Genomic DNA, 15,590 nt, shown 5'->3' with positions numbered 1-15,590 from the left:
AGATGGCATACATGGTACACCAGTGATTTATGTGTTTTTCCTCCATTCCTGTCCTTGCTTTGGGGAAAAGCATTCTGAGATAAAATGATTAGGAAAACTCTTTTAAGATGCCAAGTGCTGACTTGCTGCTAATCACCATAGGGTTGACCTTTGATTTCTAGGAGCCAGGAGATCTGAATGTACCATTTCAAAGCTCTGCAACCTCGGGGAAGTCACTTCCCTCCTGGGCTTCATTTTCTTTTCTGTAAAATGAAGCAGGGGGGAGATAGGTTACATAACCTCCAAGGTTCTCTCTATGGTTCTGTGTTTCGGCGTCTTTTGTTGTAAAGGCTTGTCTAGCTGTGACATGCTGTATTTTACTGTGTGTCCTAACATTCTGTCCTCTATGATTCCTTCCTGTTCCCACGTTTGTTTTCTAAGGTCCCTTTCGGTTTTGACATTCTGTGATTTTATATTCTGATATTTTGTGTTCTAAGGCCTTTTTCTGACTCTGACATTCCATGTTCAAAAGTCCCTTTTAGTTTTGTGATTTAGTTTTGTGATTCTATTTTCTAATATTCTGTCAGTCATCAAGCAGTTATTAAGCATTGACTATGTGCCAGGCACTGTGCTAAGCACTGGGGATACAAAGAAAGGCAAAAATTGTCCCTGCTTTTAGGGACCTGCTCACGTCTAAATGGGGAGATAACATAAATACCTGGGTACATTCAAGAAATGTACAGAGTAGATAGAGGGGTAATCTCGGTGGGGGAGGCACTTGAGGCCACAGGTGACCCTCTAGGCCCTCAATTGTGGTCCTTTGAAGTTTGAATTCAACTTGAAGTTTGGATTCAGTCAAAGAGCCACCCTTGAGGACCTGGAGGGCCACCCGTGGCCTCGAGGCCCATGGGTTCCCCAGCCCTGCACTAGTAGCTGCAGGGCCTGGGTGGAAGTGAGGTGGTATAGCATTCCAGGCAAAGGGACCAGCCAGTGTAAAGGCATAAAGATGGGGGATGGAGTGTTGTATATAAGGAACAGCAATTAGTCCAGTGTTGCTGGATGGTAGAGTTCATAGTGGGGAAAAAAGTATAAGACTATGAAAGTAGAAAGGGGTCAGGTTGTGAAGAACCTTAAATAAAAAAGAGCCTTAAAGACAGAGGACTTTTTTTTTTATTTTATAATTGATCTAAGGGATAATAGTGAGCCACTCAAGCTCCTTGAGCAAAGGAATGACCATAGTTAGACCAAAGCTTTGGGAAGAATCACTTTGCCAACTATGAAGAGAATAGAGTTGAATGGGAAGAGCGTTGAGGCAAAGAGACCAGTTCTGAGGCTGTTGTAATAATCAAGAGAGAAGTGATGAGGATATGGACCAGCGTCCAGCTGTGTGAGTGGAGAGGAGGGGATATATACGAAAGATGTTGGGATAGAAATGACAAAACCTGCCAACAGATCAATTACGTGGGGAGGATGGGAGGGAGGTACTAAGGATGACACCAGGGCTGCAAGCCTGGGTGATACCAGGTACACCAGGATAGTGGAATCATGACAGTAAGAGGGAAGTTAGGAAGAGGGGAGGGTTTGGAAGGAAAGATGTTTTGGTCATGTTGAGTTTGTGATGCTTACAGGGCATCTATTTGGAGATGTCCAAAAGGTAGTTAGTTGCTGGTACAAGCCTATGGTTTAGGAAAGAGACCAAGTCTGGATATATAGATCTGGGAATCCGCATAGATTTGATAATTGAACTTGTGAAAGCTGATGAAATCACCAAGTGAGATAGTATAGAGAAGAGGGCCTTGGGGGACATTCACTGATAGTGGGCATGACGTCTTATGAAGACACTGCAAAAGCAGTGATCAGCAGCATCAAAGGCTGCTGAGAAGACAGAAAGACAAGGATTGAGCAAAGACTGTTAGATTTGGCAATTAAGAGATCATTTGGTCACTTGGGAGAGGCCATTTTCAATTGAAAAATGAGAAGAGAATTGGGAAGTGAGTAAGAAGAGAAGAAGGCAGAGAGTATAGATAATTTTGGGGGGCGAGTTTGATTGAGAAAGGGAGGGGAGATGTAGAACCATAGCCTCACAGCAACCCTCTGAGCTAGGGACTGCAAGAAGTATTATCTCCATTTTACCAAGGAAGAAGCAGGCTCAGAGAGAAGGACCTTTCTCAAGGTCACACAGCATTTTAGTATAACAGGGTCAGGAGTAAAGCCCTGAGCTTCTGATGCTGAAAGCACGCCATACTGTCTTCTCCTATAACTTTTTGTCCATGTATTTCTTTTGCCCTGTTTACATGGGTGTCCCTTCTGAAGTTTCCATGTTGATGGAATGTGATAATCTATTGGTGTCATTGTTTCTCTGCCCCTGTGTACTTCTGTCTCCCTGTCTCTCTGTGTTTTTCTGTCTCCTTGTTCCTTCTCATGTTTATGTATCTCCTCTCCTTGTGTGCTTCCCAGTGAAGAGCTGGTCCAGCTTGCAACATATTTTATCTTGGTCTGTTACTAAGTACAGGATGGTCACAGAAAAGTCACCAGCTCTGGGAGTGAGGGAACACCCTGCCTTAGTCAGCAAATTGTCAATAAGGCTGCAGTTTATGCTTCGTGGAAATCATCATGGGTGTCACTGTCAACATTCTCCCAAACTGCATATTAGCTCCTCACAGAGGGGCCTTTCTTTGCCATTGAGCAATACCTATTTGACTGTTTTAATCTGGGCATTATTGGGGTATAGCCCATTCAATAGCAGCAACTAGGTGGTGCAGTGGATAGAGGGCCAGGCCTGGAGCCAGGAAGACACATCTTCTGAGTTCAGATCTGACCTCAGATATTAGCTGTGCGACCGTGGGCAAATTACTTCACCCTGTTTGCCTCAGCTTCATCATTTGTCAAATGAGCTAGAGAGGAAAATGGCAAACCACTCCAATATCTTTACCAAGAAAACCCCAAATGAGGTCACCAAGAGTTGGACACGACTAAACAGCAACAAATTGTGGGCAGCTAGGTGGCACGGTGGATAGAGTGCTGGCCCTGGAGTCAGAAAGACTCATCTTTGTGAGTTCAAATCTTGTCTCAGATAAGTATTTGCTCCGTGACCCTGGGCAGATCACTTAACCTTGTTTGCCTCAGTTTCCTCATCTGTCAAATGAGCTAGAGAAGAAAATGGCAAATGACTCCAATATCTTTGCCAAAAAAACTCCAAATGGAATCATGAGGAGTCAGACACAACTGAAACAACTCAACAACAACAACAACCCATGAAATAAAGAAGTTCCCCCAGTTTGAGGATGAGAGTCAATGAACAGACATTACTTGCTATGTGCCAGGCATAATACTAGGATACAGAGGCAAAAATGAAACAATTTCTGCCCTCTTGGAGTTTACGTTCTAAGAGGGGAGACATGTATATGTTCTGTAACATGCACAAGACACACACACACACACACACACACACTAAATACAATCAACCACGTAACATTTATTAAACACCTGTGATATGGCAAACACCTAATAAGGTTCTGGGAATATGAGGACAATAAATGAAATAGTCCCTGCCTTCCTGAAGCTTTCATTCTAACTAGAGAGACATGTACATAGATAAGTATATATGGAACACATGCAGAGTAATGTTGAGGGGAGGCGGCAGCTGAGAGGGGCCTTGGGGAGGTCCTCATACAGGCAGTGATGTTTGAGTTGAGTTTTGGAGGGGTGAAGGGATCACTAGAGGAAGAGGTAGGCAAGAGTCTGAGGGCACGAGGGTCAGCTAATGCAAAGGCGAAGAGCTGGGCAGTGGACTGGCATGACACAATTGTTTTTGATACTTGGAGTGTTGTGGGGTTGGGCGTGGAGGAGGAGTGATGTTTGCTTCTCTCATTTCAGTGGCAAGATGCCTGACGTGGATTATGTGGTCTTATCTGAATGGTTTGACTGGATTGTGAAGAACATGGATGTTTCAGTTGATTTAATAGGTAAGAGGTGTGTCTATGTGACCTGTGGCTAGCCTAAGTTAGATCTTTATTGCTTTGAAATGCCTTTTCCCACTCTGTAGCTCTTGGAGGGAGGTGGTGGCTGGAAGTCAGTCAGCTAGCATTTCTTAATCACCTCCTGGGTGCCAGGCACTGTACTAAGTGTTGGGGATTAAAGAAAGGCAGAAGACATCCCCTGCCCTTGAGGAGTTTGTAATCTAGTGGATGAGCTTAGAGTTAGTAGAGTAGAAAGAACACTGAATTTGGAGACAGAAGATGCGAGTTATAATCCTGGCTTTGCTACTTTCTCCCTGTGTGTCCTGGGACCAGTCAAACCCACTCTTTGGGCCTCACTTTCCAACAAGTGAGGCCCTTGGACCAAGTATTCTCATTCAGGCTGTAGATCTCAGGAACCTATAGCCTTGTGGAGAAGGGGAGTTGAGAAAACTCTTTCATGTTGGATAGCCTCTGTCTTTCTAGATGAAAATCTGCCGAGAGGGAGGAGAATAAAAGTGAAGTTGGGGGCTTGAGGAAAATGGGAAAGATTTCTAAAAATTGGGGTGTGTCATAGAAAGTTCATAGGAGAAGAATAAAAGTATAGCCATGGAGCAGTGAGGGTCCTACCTGGGGTTAGAGAGCATGGATTTCTCCAGCAATACTTGACATCTCAGGAGTTAGTGTGGTGAAGGTGCATTGAGTTGGGGGGGCAGGTGGTTAGCAGGTTGGAAACAGTGGAACATTAAGGGAGGGAAGGATTCAAGGATAGAGGCAAGAATACCATTGAAATGTGGACCATTGGGTCAAGAAGGAGCATGGTGTAGGGGAGCAGGCTTTTGGATTAGGAGTTGAGAGAGTAGGGTTTCAGTCTGAATCCTTTCGCTTACTAGCTGTATAACCTAGGCCAAGTCACTTCATCTGTGAGGGCCTCAGTTTCCTTTTTTGTAACTTTAGGGAGTTGGGACCAAATACACTTCCTCTTCTAGATCTAGCATTCTCTAATTATTAGTCTGGGTAGAGAGGCAAGAGAAACCAGAAGGTGAAAGCTAAACCAGTAAAGGGAAGAGTGGGAGGCTGAGGTGATATGGGACATCATGAGGACAAAGAGTGGGGTCAGTGTGAATATTTATACATACACATACATACACACACTTGGAAGGGCAACCCTCAAAAGACTAATTTGCAGAGTTGCAGAACAGGTGCCCGTCTCCCATTGGTACAGGGCGTTTCCTCATTGGGAGTATTCTTTGCCAGTGAAATCATGGATTCCCTGGTGATGCAATTTCCTTGTTCAAACCCACATTGTGAACTAATGACCATATTTTGTATGATTATAACTTCAAATAGTGTGAATTTGAATACATGCAACCACTTCAGAGGATTCATTATTCACACTGATTAAGACCTAGCTGTATAAGCATACATTTACATCTATCCACCCTTAACTAGCTATGGGTCCCTGGGCAAGTAAGTTGAAGTGCTGTCTGCCTCAGTTTCCTTATCTGTAAAATGGGAATAAGAATAGCACCTCTACACCTAGAGCTGTTGAGAGGACCGAATGAGATCATTTGCAAAGCAGTCAGCAAACCTTCAAGCTACTTCTTAGTCTGTGGAAGAAGCCAGCCCCTATCATATGATAGCTGTTAGTGATGATGACGCTGACTCCCATTCCTTCAGCCCTTTGTCATTCACTCGTCAGCTTTTCCATAGAGAAGTCAAAGGCAGTTTTTCAATAACCATGTTGTAAACTCTTCCCAGTGATTGCACATTCAGATATTGTTTCCTAATGGCAGTTTATCTCCGGACCTCTCCTGAGACTTGTTACGAGAGATTGAAGAAGAGATGTAGAGAAGAAGAAAAAGTCATTCCGTTGGTAAGGAAACTTGTTGTACTCAGAGTCCAGCCCCCAAATCCTCTGGCCCTGCCTTCTTTCCTCCAGCCTTCTTATTTGTGCCTTTGCTGCTCCTTCTTCCTCTCCCCCTCTTCTCCAATAATTCAAGGACCTGAGAGTTGGTTGGATAGGTCACGCCATCCACTGATGGAGATTACTACCCCTGCTTGCCTTCATAGACAGTCTTCAGGAGCTGCTATGGCTAGAAGAAAATGAATGAGTGTCCAGCCTTCTGGTAATGAGCCTCTCCAGACTTATCAAGGCTGGTCCTCTAACTGCAGCTATTCAGTCAGTTAGCAGACCTGTGAAAGCCTTTCTTTTTCTTGGCATTCAAGGCCTTCCACAGTCTGGTGTACCACTTTGCCTTTCTAGTCTTATCTCTCATACAAAATTTCTGTGTCTTAGTACTTCTCCCTCCCCCAATATGCTTAGTAGGTGCTTGAGAAAAATGTATGTTGTTGTTGTTGGCCCTTCCAGAACTTCCTCTTTCCTCACAAAGCCTTTGGGAACCCCTGCCATGATGGAGCATTGGAAGAGGGCTCTAGTTTTCCTCTCTATTCTTATTTCCTTATTATAGTCTGTATTGCTCTATAATGACTGCAAAGTTAGTGTATTACATATTTGTGCAATCCTTCTTCCTCGAAGCCTCTGCCTAGATTCTAAGCTCCCTGAGGGCAGGAACCATGTCTGACAAAGCACCATTTCTTCCCCAGTGCCTAGGTTAGTGCTCTGCACACAGTAGGTGCTTAATAACTATCAAATTAATTTATTTTCTCCCTACTACCTCTACTAATAATGAAGGAGAATTTCATATATATAAGAACATTGGTTTTTCTAAACCAGTGTCACTGCTTCTAGCCAACCCCGAATTTCCCCTGGGCCTGCAGAACTCCTCAGTGGGGAACGCTCACTCTTTGAAGGGGATGCCCGACACAACAGCAAATGTTTTTTAGACCTCTGCTGTATGTAGAGATCCATGCTATATGCTGGGGAGATTTAAAGTGTTTCTAAGATGGAATCTCTGCCGTTCTGGAGCTCATGGTATACAAGGAGAATAAGACACCAGCATGCATACACTGTACAGGAATACAGTAAGTGTAATTACCATGAATTATATCACAGTGATAGTCGTATTATAAATTATAAAAGCAGAGTCTGACTCTCCTATAGGCTTGTAGCATGTATCTTCTTAGCCATTCATGTTTCTGAAAACCGAACATCTGTTGGTTCCCTTTGGAGGATCAGTTAACATTACTGAAAATCAGCTTGAGAAAGAAGCCAGTCACTCTTGAATGAATGAGTAGGTAGCTCAGTGGATAGAACACTGCACTTGGAGCCTGGAAGATATGAGTTCAAATCCTGCCTCAGGTGTGACCTTGGCTAAGTCACTTCACCTCTGTCTGCCTAGGGATAATAATAGCACCTACATCACAGGGTTGTTGTGAGAATCAGATGAGCTAGCATGTAAAACACTTTGTAACCCTTAAAGCACTCTATAAAAGCTAGCTATTACCATTATGAATGAATGAAAAGGCATTTATCATGATGTAATCTGGTGATTAAAAATCAAGGCTTTACAAAGCACTTTCATCCCTACAACAATGAGGGTGCAGAGTAGTGTTATCTCTGTTTTCTGGATGAGCAAACAGATGTTCAGAAAAGAAAGGGGTTGCTAGGGAGGAGATTTCATGCATCAGGCAGATAATTAGACTAGATTCCAAGTTCCACCCAACTCTGAGATGTGATGATTCTAGTATCTTCTCTGCTGATGTAAAATTTTAAACTAATATCCTAGTAAAGAGACTTCGGTAGTATGGCCCCCAAATTATTTGCTGTGACCCAGTTGGATTCATTCCAGGGATAAAAGGATGATTCTACATTAGGAAAATAATTAGTTGTATAAACAACAGAAACAATGATTGTTTAGTCACTTCTAGTGGTAACATTCCAAGCTCCTTGTTATGAAATTGCCGCAGCTGCCAAGTAGACAGAGACCTAATGGAGTTTGGGAGCGCTGCCTTCTCTCCCTCTTGTGAGAGTCACTGTGAAGGTGACTTTTGTTGGCAGAAAGGCCTGCAGGGTTGGGGTGAGCTGGCCACAGAGCAGCAATGGTCTCCTGGGAAAGGGGAAAGGCCAGGCAGGAGACCAGCTGCTGCTGGTGGCGTAAGAGTCAAAGCAGCAAGACAGATGGGAGTCTCATGTCATTTTGGCTGGAAATTGAATTGCAGCATCTAGGGAAGCAGATGTTTTATGAGATGAGAGCAAGATGAACTGGGTGTATCAAATGGTGTATCAGATATAATATGGTGCATAATAAATGTGGCTCACATTTATATAGTGCTTTATGTTTGCAGAGAAATTTGCACACGCGATCCCATCTGATCCCTTCACACGTTCTGGTTTCAGCCAGACTTCATCTCCCACCTCCATGTTTTTGCACAGGCTGGCTCCAAGCACAGAATATGTTCTCCCTCCTTGCCTTTGCCTCTTAGAATCCTTCACTTCTTTCCAGGCATGGCTCATGGACCAGTTTCTGTGGGAAGTCTCTCCCGACCCATTGAGTTGCCAGTGATCCTTCTGTGTCCTCAAATGATCAGTTGCATGCTTCTCTGTCTATATGTTGTGTGTGTCCAAAAGGATGCGAATTCTTTGAGAATCTTCTAGAATCTATTTCCCTTCTCGTCTCTGTATCCCAAGCACCACGTATAATCCCTTGAAAACAGCAGGTGCTTTAATAAATACTTATTGGATTAGATTGACTTGATCTTCACAAGATGGCTGGTGAAAGGAGGTAGGGCTTTCAGGAAGCAGCATCGCCCATCTCCTATGGAGAGAGCATTTGGTTTAGAGTTGGGAGACCAGGACTCTCTATGTGACTTTGTCTCTTATATCTTTGGGTCTCAGTGTTCTCATCTGTAAAATGAGTGAGTTGGGTTAGATGTCCTCTGAGGTCCTTCTCAGCTACAAAATCTCTGATCCCAAGGGTTATCAGAAGAATAACCTGAGGCGTGGAAAGAGGAAGCCCAGGATTTCAGAGAAGTGAAATCCAAGGTCACACAGCTACTAAGTAAATAGTGGGATTGCTACTCACATCTCATCTTTCTGACTCCCAGGTTCAGTGTTCTTTTTATCATTCATTCAACAAACTTTTTAAAGGCACCTGCTGTGTTTAGAGAGCTATGTTATGTCCAGGAGAGAGCTGCAAAGTTGAGCTCTGACACAGCTCCTTCCCTCTTCATATTATAGATTTAGAGATTGAAGGGGCTTTAGGAATCATCCAGTCTAATCCCTCACATTTTACAGGTGAGGAAATTGAGATCCAGAGGGTTTAAGTGATTTTTCGAGGGTCTCACAGATCTGAGATTCAAACATGGATCTTCTGACTCCAAATCCAGCTGTTCTACCAAGTCCTGTCCTGTCCTGTGGAGATCCACTGCATAAAACTAGTACCTAATACACGTGACAAATGCATCAGAAAGATGCCCAACAGAGTTCGAGGTGAGGCCTGAGGGGAAGGGTGTTGCTGATGGGGCTGAAGATCAGGGAAGACTTCAGGTGCCCATGATCCAGCAACCTCCGTACGTTGTTCTGTTGGCCAAACCCCCTCTCCACCGAGTCTGTTATCAAAGGTTGGATGACATCCGCCATTTTCCATTGCATGGTTTGTCTAAGTCCCAGCCCTGGTAGCTATATTTGGCTGTCACTTTTGGTGGCCAAAATTGGATTGCTGAAGGAGATTTTGCTCATGTCAAGACTTACCATAACTTTGTGTGTTTGAACAACTTTGCAGGAGTATTTGGAAGCCATCCACCAGCTGTATGAGGAGTGGCTCATTAAGCAAACCCTCTTCAAAGTTCCCTCTCCTGTTCTGGTAAGTATGTTTACCCCAGCTCTCATAAGAACAGCAGGCTGTCTTGGGGCTTTCCAGAAGGACACTCACCATACTGGGGATTGGAATGAGGTGCTATTCATCTGCCAGGGGGTGGGAAGTTGCAGGATCTCGAGAGTTAGTTTACAAGGGGAGCTAGCACCATCTGGTTGTAAACACGACTCCTCTTCAACTTTCTGTCTGGGGTAACATGGTTAGATTCTTCTGGGAGGGTAATAGTAGCAAGAGCTCACATTTCTATCGTACTTGAGGTACCTACCACGTGCTTGCCTCCTGAGGTGGATGGTGCAGGTGTGATTATCCACATTTTACAGATGAGAAGGAGATGATGATATGAGTGACAGCTGGCATTTCTGTAGTGCTTTTTGGAGTTACAAAACACTTCAGAGCCCTGGATTTGGAATCAGAGGACCAGCGTTTAAACCTCCGCACTAACACTGTGTGTCCTTGGGCAAATTATTTAACCTCTCTGGGACTCAATTTCCTTATCTGTAAAAATTAGGATATTGTATTTCATAACTTCTAAGATCCCTTTCAGCATTACATCTATGTTACTAAATGTGTCTGATTCTCACAACAGTCCTGTTAGGGACACAGGACAAATATATCTGTTTGATGCGAGAAGAAATGGAAATGTATGTGTGTGTGTGTGTGTGTGTGTGTGTATATGTGTATACATACACATATATATGTGTACATACATAGAGAGAGGGAGGGAGGAAGAAGGGGGAGAGAGAGAGAGAGAGAAGAAAGAAAAAAAGAAAGAAAGGGGGAGAGGGAGTGGGGAGGGAAGAGAGGGGAAAAGAGAGATGAGGAGACAGAAAGGCATAGGCCCAGAGAGAGGTATAGGTATAGGCATCTAAGCTAAGTGGCTTTGTGGATATAGCACCAAACTGGGAATCAAGAAGACCTAAGTTCGGATCTTGCCTCAGACACTTACTATCTATGTGACCCTGGGCAAGTCACTTAACCTGTGTCTGCCTCTATTTCCTCTTCTGTAGAATGAGAATAATAATAGCACTTGTCTGCCAGGGTTGTTGTAAAAATAAAATAAGATAAGGTTTATAGAGTGCTTTGCAAACCTTAAGGTTCTATGTAAAGTGCTTACTACTACTACCACCACTACTACTACCTAGTACTACTCCTACCTAGTACTACTAGTACTAATCACTACTACTACTACAACAACAATCTACTACTACTACCACCACCATTACTAGTAGTACTACTATTACTACTACCATTACTACTGCCTACAACTACTAGCACTACCCACCACTACCACTACTACCACCACCACCACCACCATCACCACTACTACTACTACTACTACTTAGTACTACTAGTACTACTTTTTGTGTGTTGGCAGGAGAGAGAGCTAAAATGATTATGCTCTTGAACCCATGGAAGAAAAATAATGATGGTATGCTTATCCAGTATTTTCAGGAAATGATGTGTTCATAGACTCATGACTTAGATTTGTGAAGGACCGGAAAAGTCTAATCCAGTCCCTCTCTTTTTCAAATTAATGAAACTAAGGCCTGTTTACTCCACATAGGAAGTAAATGTCAGAGCTGGGATTTGAACCCAGGTTCTCTAACTTCAAATCTTTCACACTTTGTACTGTTAGCTCTCACACTACCTTTTCCCCACCATGCCAAAGTGAATTGTCCAGATAGCAGAAACACTTTTTATTTTAACCCCTTTGAATGGCAGGCTTTCTGGAATCCCCAGAGGGCACAGAACAGAATTCACACATTTTTTTTGAAGATTCATGTCATCATAATGAGTGTTAGTTGCTGTTCTGTGCTGTGTCCAGTGATGGCCATAGGAGCTGTGAAGATATATCTGTCCCTCTTCACGGAATGGCCCCACGCATCTCAGCTTTTAATATGCTGAGAATAACACTAACGGCAGCTATCCCCTGTCATTTTGGGCCACCATCCGTGTATTTCTCCAGTTGTCTTCCTCACAAGTGTGTGTCTGCCACCCTCTGTGAGTGAAGATGCTAGTTTTATCCTAATTTGTTAGAGTCCTATCTAAAATAAGTCAGTAGCCTGAGTAAGGGCCCCTCTGTTAGTTTAGTGTATGAACTTAATTTACGTTCTTGGAGGCAGCTGATTAAGTTCCTCCGGAGGCCTTATCTTCTACTGGCTATATATTCCATGGGCAGTGGGTGGTGCACTGGATAGAGCGCTGGACCTGAAGTCAGGAAGACTTATCTTCATGGGTTCAAATCTGGCCTGAGACACTTCCTAGCTTTGTGACCCTAGACAAGTCACTTCACCCTGTTTGCCTCAGTTTCCTCATCTGTAAAATGAGCTGGAGAAGGAGATGTCAAACCACTCCAGTATCTTTGCCAAGAAAACCCCAAATGGGGTCACAGAGAGTTGGACACAACTAAAATGACAAAACAACAACATGTTCTATATGGATGAGGTTGCTAAATTAAATGGTTTCCAGATAAGTGAGTTGTTACAATATTTGACTCTAAAGCAGGAATTCTTAACCTGGGGCCCATGAACTTTTTAAAAAAAATATATATTTTGATAACTATTGCAATATAATTGGTTTCCTTTGTAATCCTACGTATTTTATTTTATACATTTAAAAATATGATTCTGGGAATGGGTTCATAGGCTTCATTGCACTGTCACAGGGGCAGACACAGTGATACAGAAAAAACTAAGAACTGCTAATCTGGAATTAGGGAGCTTGGCCTAAGGGTGGTTATTGACCCAAGGTTGGGAAATATTCTCTTAGTCGTTCAGTCAGTAAACATTTATGAAGCACCTACTGTGTGTCAGGCATTGTGCTAAGTGCAGGGGATGAAATAAAGGCAAAAGACTTTGTCCCTGTCCTTGAGGAGCTCACAGTCTAATGTTATAACATTATCTGTTAAACATAAGGATTGAATGAAATGGTCTCAAAGGTTCTTTCCAGCCCTGTCCTCTGCGATCAATAAAACTTGCTCCAGTGTGCTGTGATGGATTTGGCCACTTCCTTTCCTTCAGGCTCATTAGTAAAGCAACTATTAACCTCTTCCTCTCTCACAGAGAGATCCATCTGGCTAATTATAGAAATGAATTTCATCAACTACTTTTTTTTTTTTTTTTACTTCTTTTCTAGGTGATTGAGGCAGACCAGGACACACAGACAATGACGGAACTCTATGAGAAAAACCGGGACCAAATATTAACTGCAGGGAATATGAAGCATCACTTATAAAACCAGGAAATTAAATCTATGTGATCATAGTAGGAGCCTATCAGGATCTGTCAGTTTAGCCATGAGGAATAACTTTTTAAGGTCCACTCAAGTGAATTTTCTATCACATCTGATTAAAAATAAATGTGTGTATGCATATACACACATGCAACACACAATAACATACATGAGATGTGAAGGGTATACCTATATGTACGTGCATATGTATATATGTCTACTTCAATATACTAAGTATTGAAGTGTACATATATACACGTTTGTGTATACATATATGTCTTTGGTAAATTGTCATGGTGTTCATTTATTACCTGAGTGTCTGCCATGAGGCCTATTGGTGATGTGGCCCATCTGATCTTGGGATGCGGCCTGCCTGAGATTTTTAGCCAAAAAAAACCAAAAGTCACTAGCATCTAACTATGTAGCAGGCCATTTAACTGACTGCTATTGGGAGCTGTGCTAGCAGATTTGGACCAATTAATCCTAATTGAAGTTGAATGTCATTCATCATGTAATTAAATTCATGCAGCCCCCACAGGCGTATATGGTCCCTGCCACCACTGAAGACCTGGAATGCTTTTTTTCTACTACGTAGCTCAATTGTAGGAGGTATAATAGTGGACTTTCCACCTTTGGTGCTTTTACTCCCCCAAATTCCAGGGAATTCTCGTTTTGCATTTTGATGACCTAGGAATAGCTTCAATGATAGAATCAGATCTTCCTGACAACTCGATGGTCCAGCCTTTTGTTGTGAGCATGGGAACAGGAGCCTGTATTTATAGAGAGAAAGCCAGGGGGTGAATGGAGCCAAGTGTCATTATTGTCTGGTAATTTGTTTGCCAAGTCATTGAGGGGAATAAACAATTGCTGGATTTTTCTTTTTTTTTTTTCCCCCCACAAGCCAATGCTGTGTTTGGTCTCGTGAAATACTAATGCTTTTACATGCTGTTTTTAACTGTATCATGAGTCTGAGTCTGAGATGCAGCTTACGTCTACTATGAAATCATGTGACTTTTATGAGCGTGAAGGCCTTCTTTTCTAGGTGGCACCCTTTCTTACTGGTAGTGTATGAGGAGAGAAGAGATGATGATCTGGGATACCCTAAAGAAGGGATCTCAAATCTACAGGCTTGCCTTTTTGGACTGCTTGTACCCCACTGTGCTTGGAAGCGTGCCACGAAACGCTTTGGCCCTTGGCTCAGACAAGCGAAAAAGACTACTTAGCATGATGGCAAATAGAAATGTGTACATCAAATAGACTTGACATTTGAGTCTAAAGTCATTGTCTTGGACATGTTGATTTCTGAGAGCCTTTCTAGTGCTAAGGATCTATAATGGCATTGCAAATTTTCTATGGTGTTCAAATGTATTATTTTTCATTTTGGGGGAAATCACTCTTGTCATTTGGGTAGTTTATTAAATGTTGAAGAAAGAGTGGGATAGCTTGGGGCTCATTTCATTCTCATTGACTATTTTGTGCCCTTTGAGGTTTTACTGGGAACCTAATCTTGAGGACAATACCACGAGGCCCCGTGGTCTCCAAGGAACATCTACTCCATGGCTTCTGTTTTTAAAAAAATGTGTTTTTATTAATGTGTTTTTTATGTCACTGTAATTTCTAGAAACCCTCCCCTAGTTCCTCCCGACCCAGAGGCTTTGCATGTAATAGCATTTTTCAAAGAAAAAAACAGGAAAAATTTCAGCATAACTGATCAGCACAATGAAAAAAATCTGAAAATATGTACCATGTACAATCGTGGTAGACTTCCCACCTTTGCAAATAGGTGAGTTGAAGGTGTCTTCTCTATCTTTTCGAGTTGTGCTTATTCTTTGTAATTTTGCAGCATTCATTTTTGTGGTGATTCTTTCTGTTCATATGTAACCATTTTTGCATGTTGTTTGCTTTGTTTCTGCTTATTCCCCGCTGCATCTGTTAGTTCATGTAGGTCTTTGCATGCCTCTCTGTATTGATCACTTTCATCATTTCTCGTAGAACAGTCATATTCCATAACATTCATGCGCCACAGTTTCTTTAGTTATTCCGCAGTCAATGAGCATCTTCTTTATTTCCAGTTCTTACAAAAAAGTACTGCTGTAAGTGTGTTGATGTGTATGGGGACTCTCTTCTTAGCCGTGTCCTCCTTGGAGAATAAACCTAGTAGAGGAATCTCTAGGTCAAAGGGTACGGACAGCTTGGTCACTTTATTTGCATAGTTCCAAATTCTCCTCTAAAATGATTATACTGATTTACAGATCCACCAATAATATATTAGTGTGCCTATCTTCCCCTTTTGTCATCATTGCTAATTTAATTTGCAAGGTGTGAAGTCAAACCTCAGGCTTGTTTCAGTTTGCATTTCTCCACTGCTTTTAAGCTGATTCAGATTTTTTTTTTTGTTTTTGTTCAGATTGAGGGGTGTGACTTTGGAAAGAGCATTGGGATAGGAACCAGGAGCTTTGACCCTACTGTTAACTCACTTTCTGACTGTAGGAAAGTTATTTCCCCCTTTCCAGGTCCCAGTTTCTTATCTGTAAAATGAAAGATTTGGGCTATGAATTGAGAATCAAAGGATTTCAGAGTTGGAAGAGATCAGGGGGCCCCTGTAGTCTAGCCTATGTCTGAAAAAATAAATTTCCTCTGTAACATA

At 42.5% G+C, this 15,590-nt stretch overlaps 1 protein-coding gene across 1 annotated transcript in view; it reads left to right on the top strand.

Annotated features, from left to right (window-relative positions):
- The window catches only part of LOC114027901 (thymidine kinase 2, mitochondrial-like), a 46,633-nt gene extending 31,043 nt beyond the window's left edge, over positions 1 to 15,590 (top strand). Inside the window, exons 7-10 of the mRNA XM_027842078.1 lie at positions 3,856 to 3,944; positions 5,732 to 5,811; positions 9,620 to 9,700; positions 12,848 to 15,590. Of these exons, the coding sequence (XP_027697879.1) occupies positions 3,856 to 3,944; positions 5,732 to 5,811; positions 9,620 to 9,700; positions 12,848 to 12,946 (349 nt within the window). The 3' untranslated portion in view covers positions 12,947 to 15,590. The remainder of the gene's footprint in view (positions 1 to 3,855; positions 3,945 to 5,731; positions 5,812 to 9,619; positions 9,701 to 12,847) is intronic.

The sequence above is a fragment of the Vombatus ursinus genome, unplaced genomic scaffold (genome assembly GCF_900497805.2).
Source record: "Vombatus ursinus unplaced genomic scaffold, bare-nosed wombat genome assembly UNPS02014864.1, whole genome shotgun sequence".
NCBI lineage: Eukaryota > Metazoa > Chordata > Mammalia > Diprotodontia > Vombatidae > Vombatus > Vombatus ursinus.
This window is presented reverse-complemented; position numbering and strand designations above follow the sequence as displayed.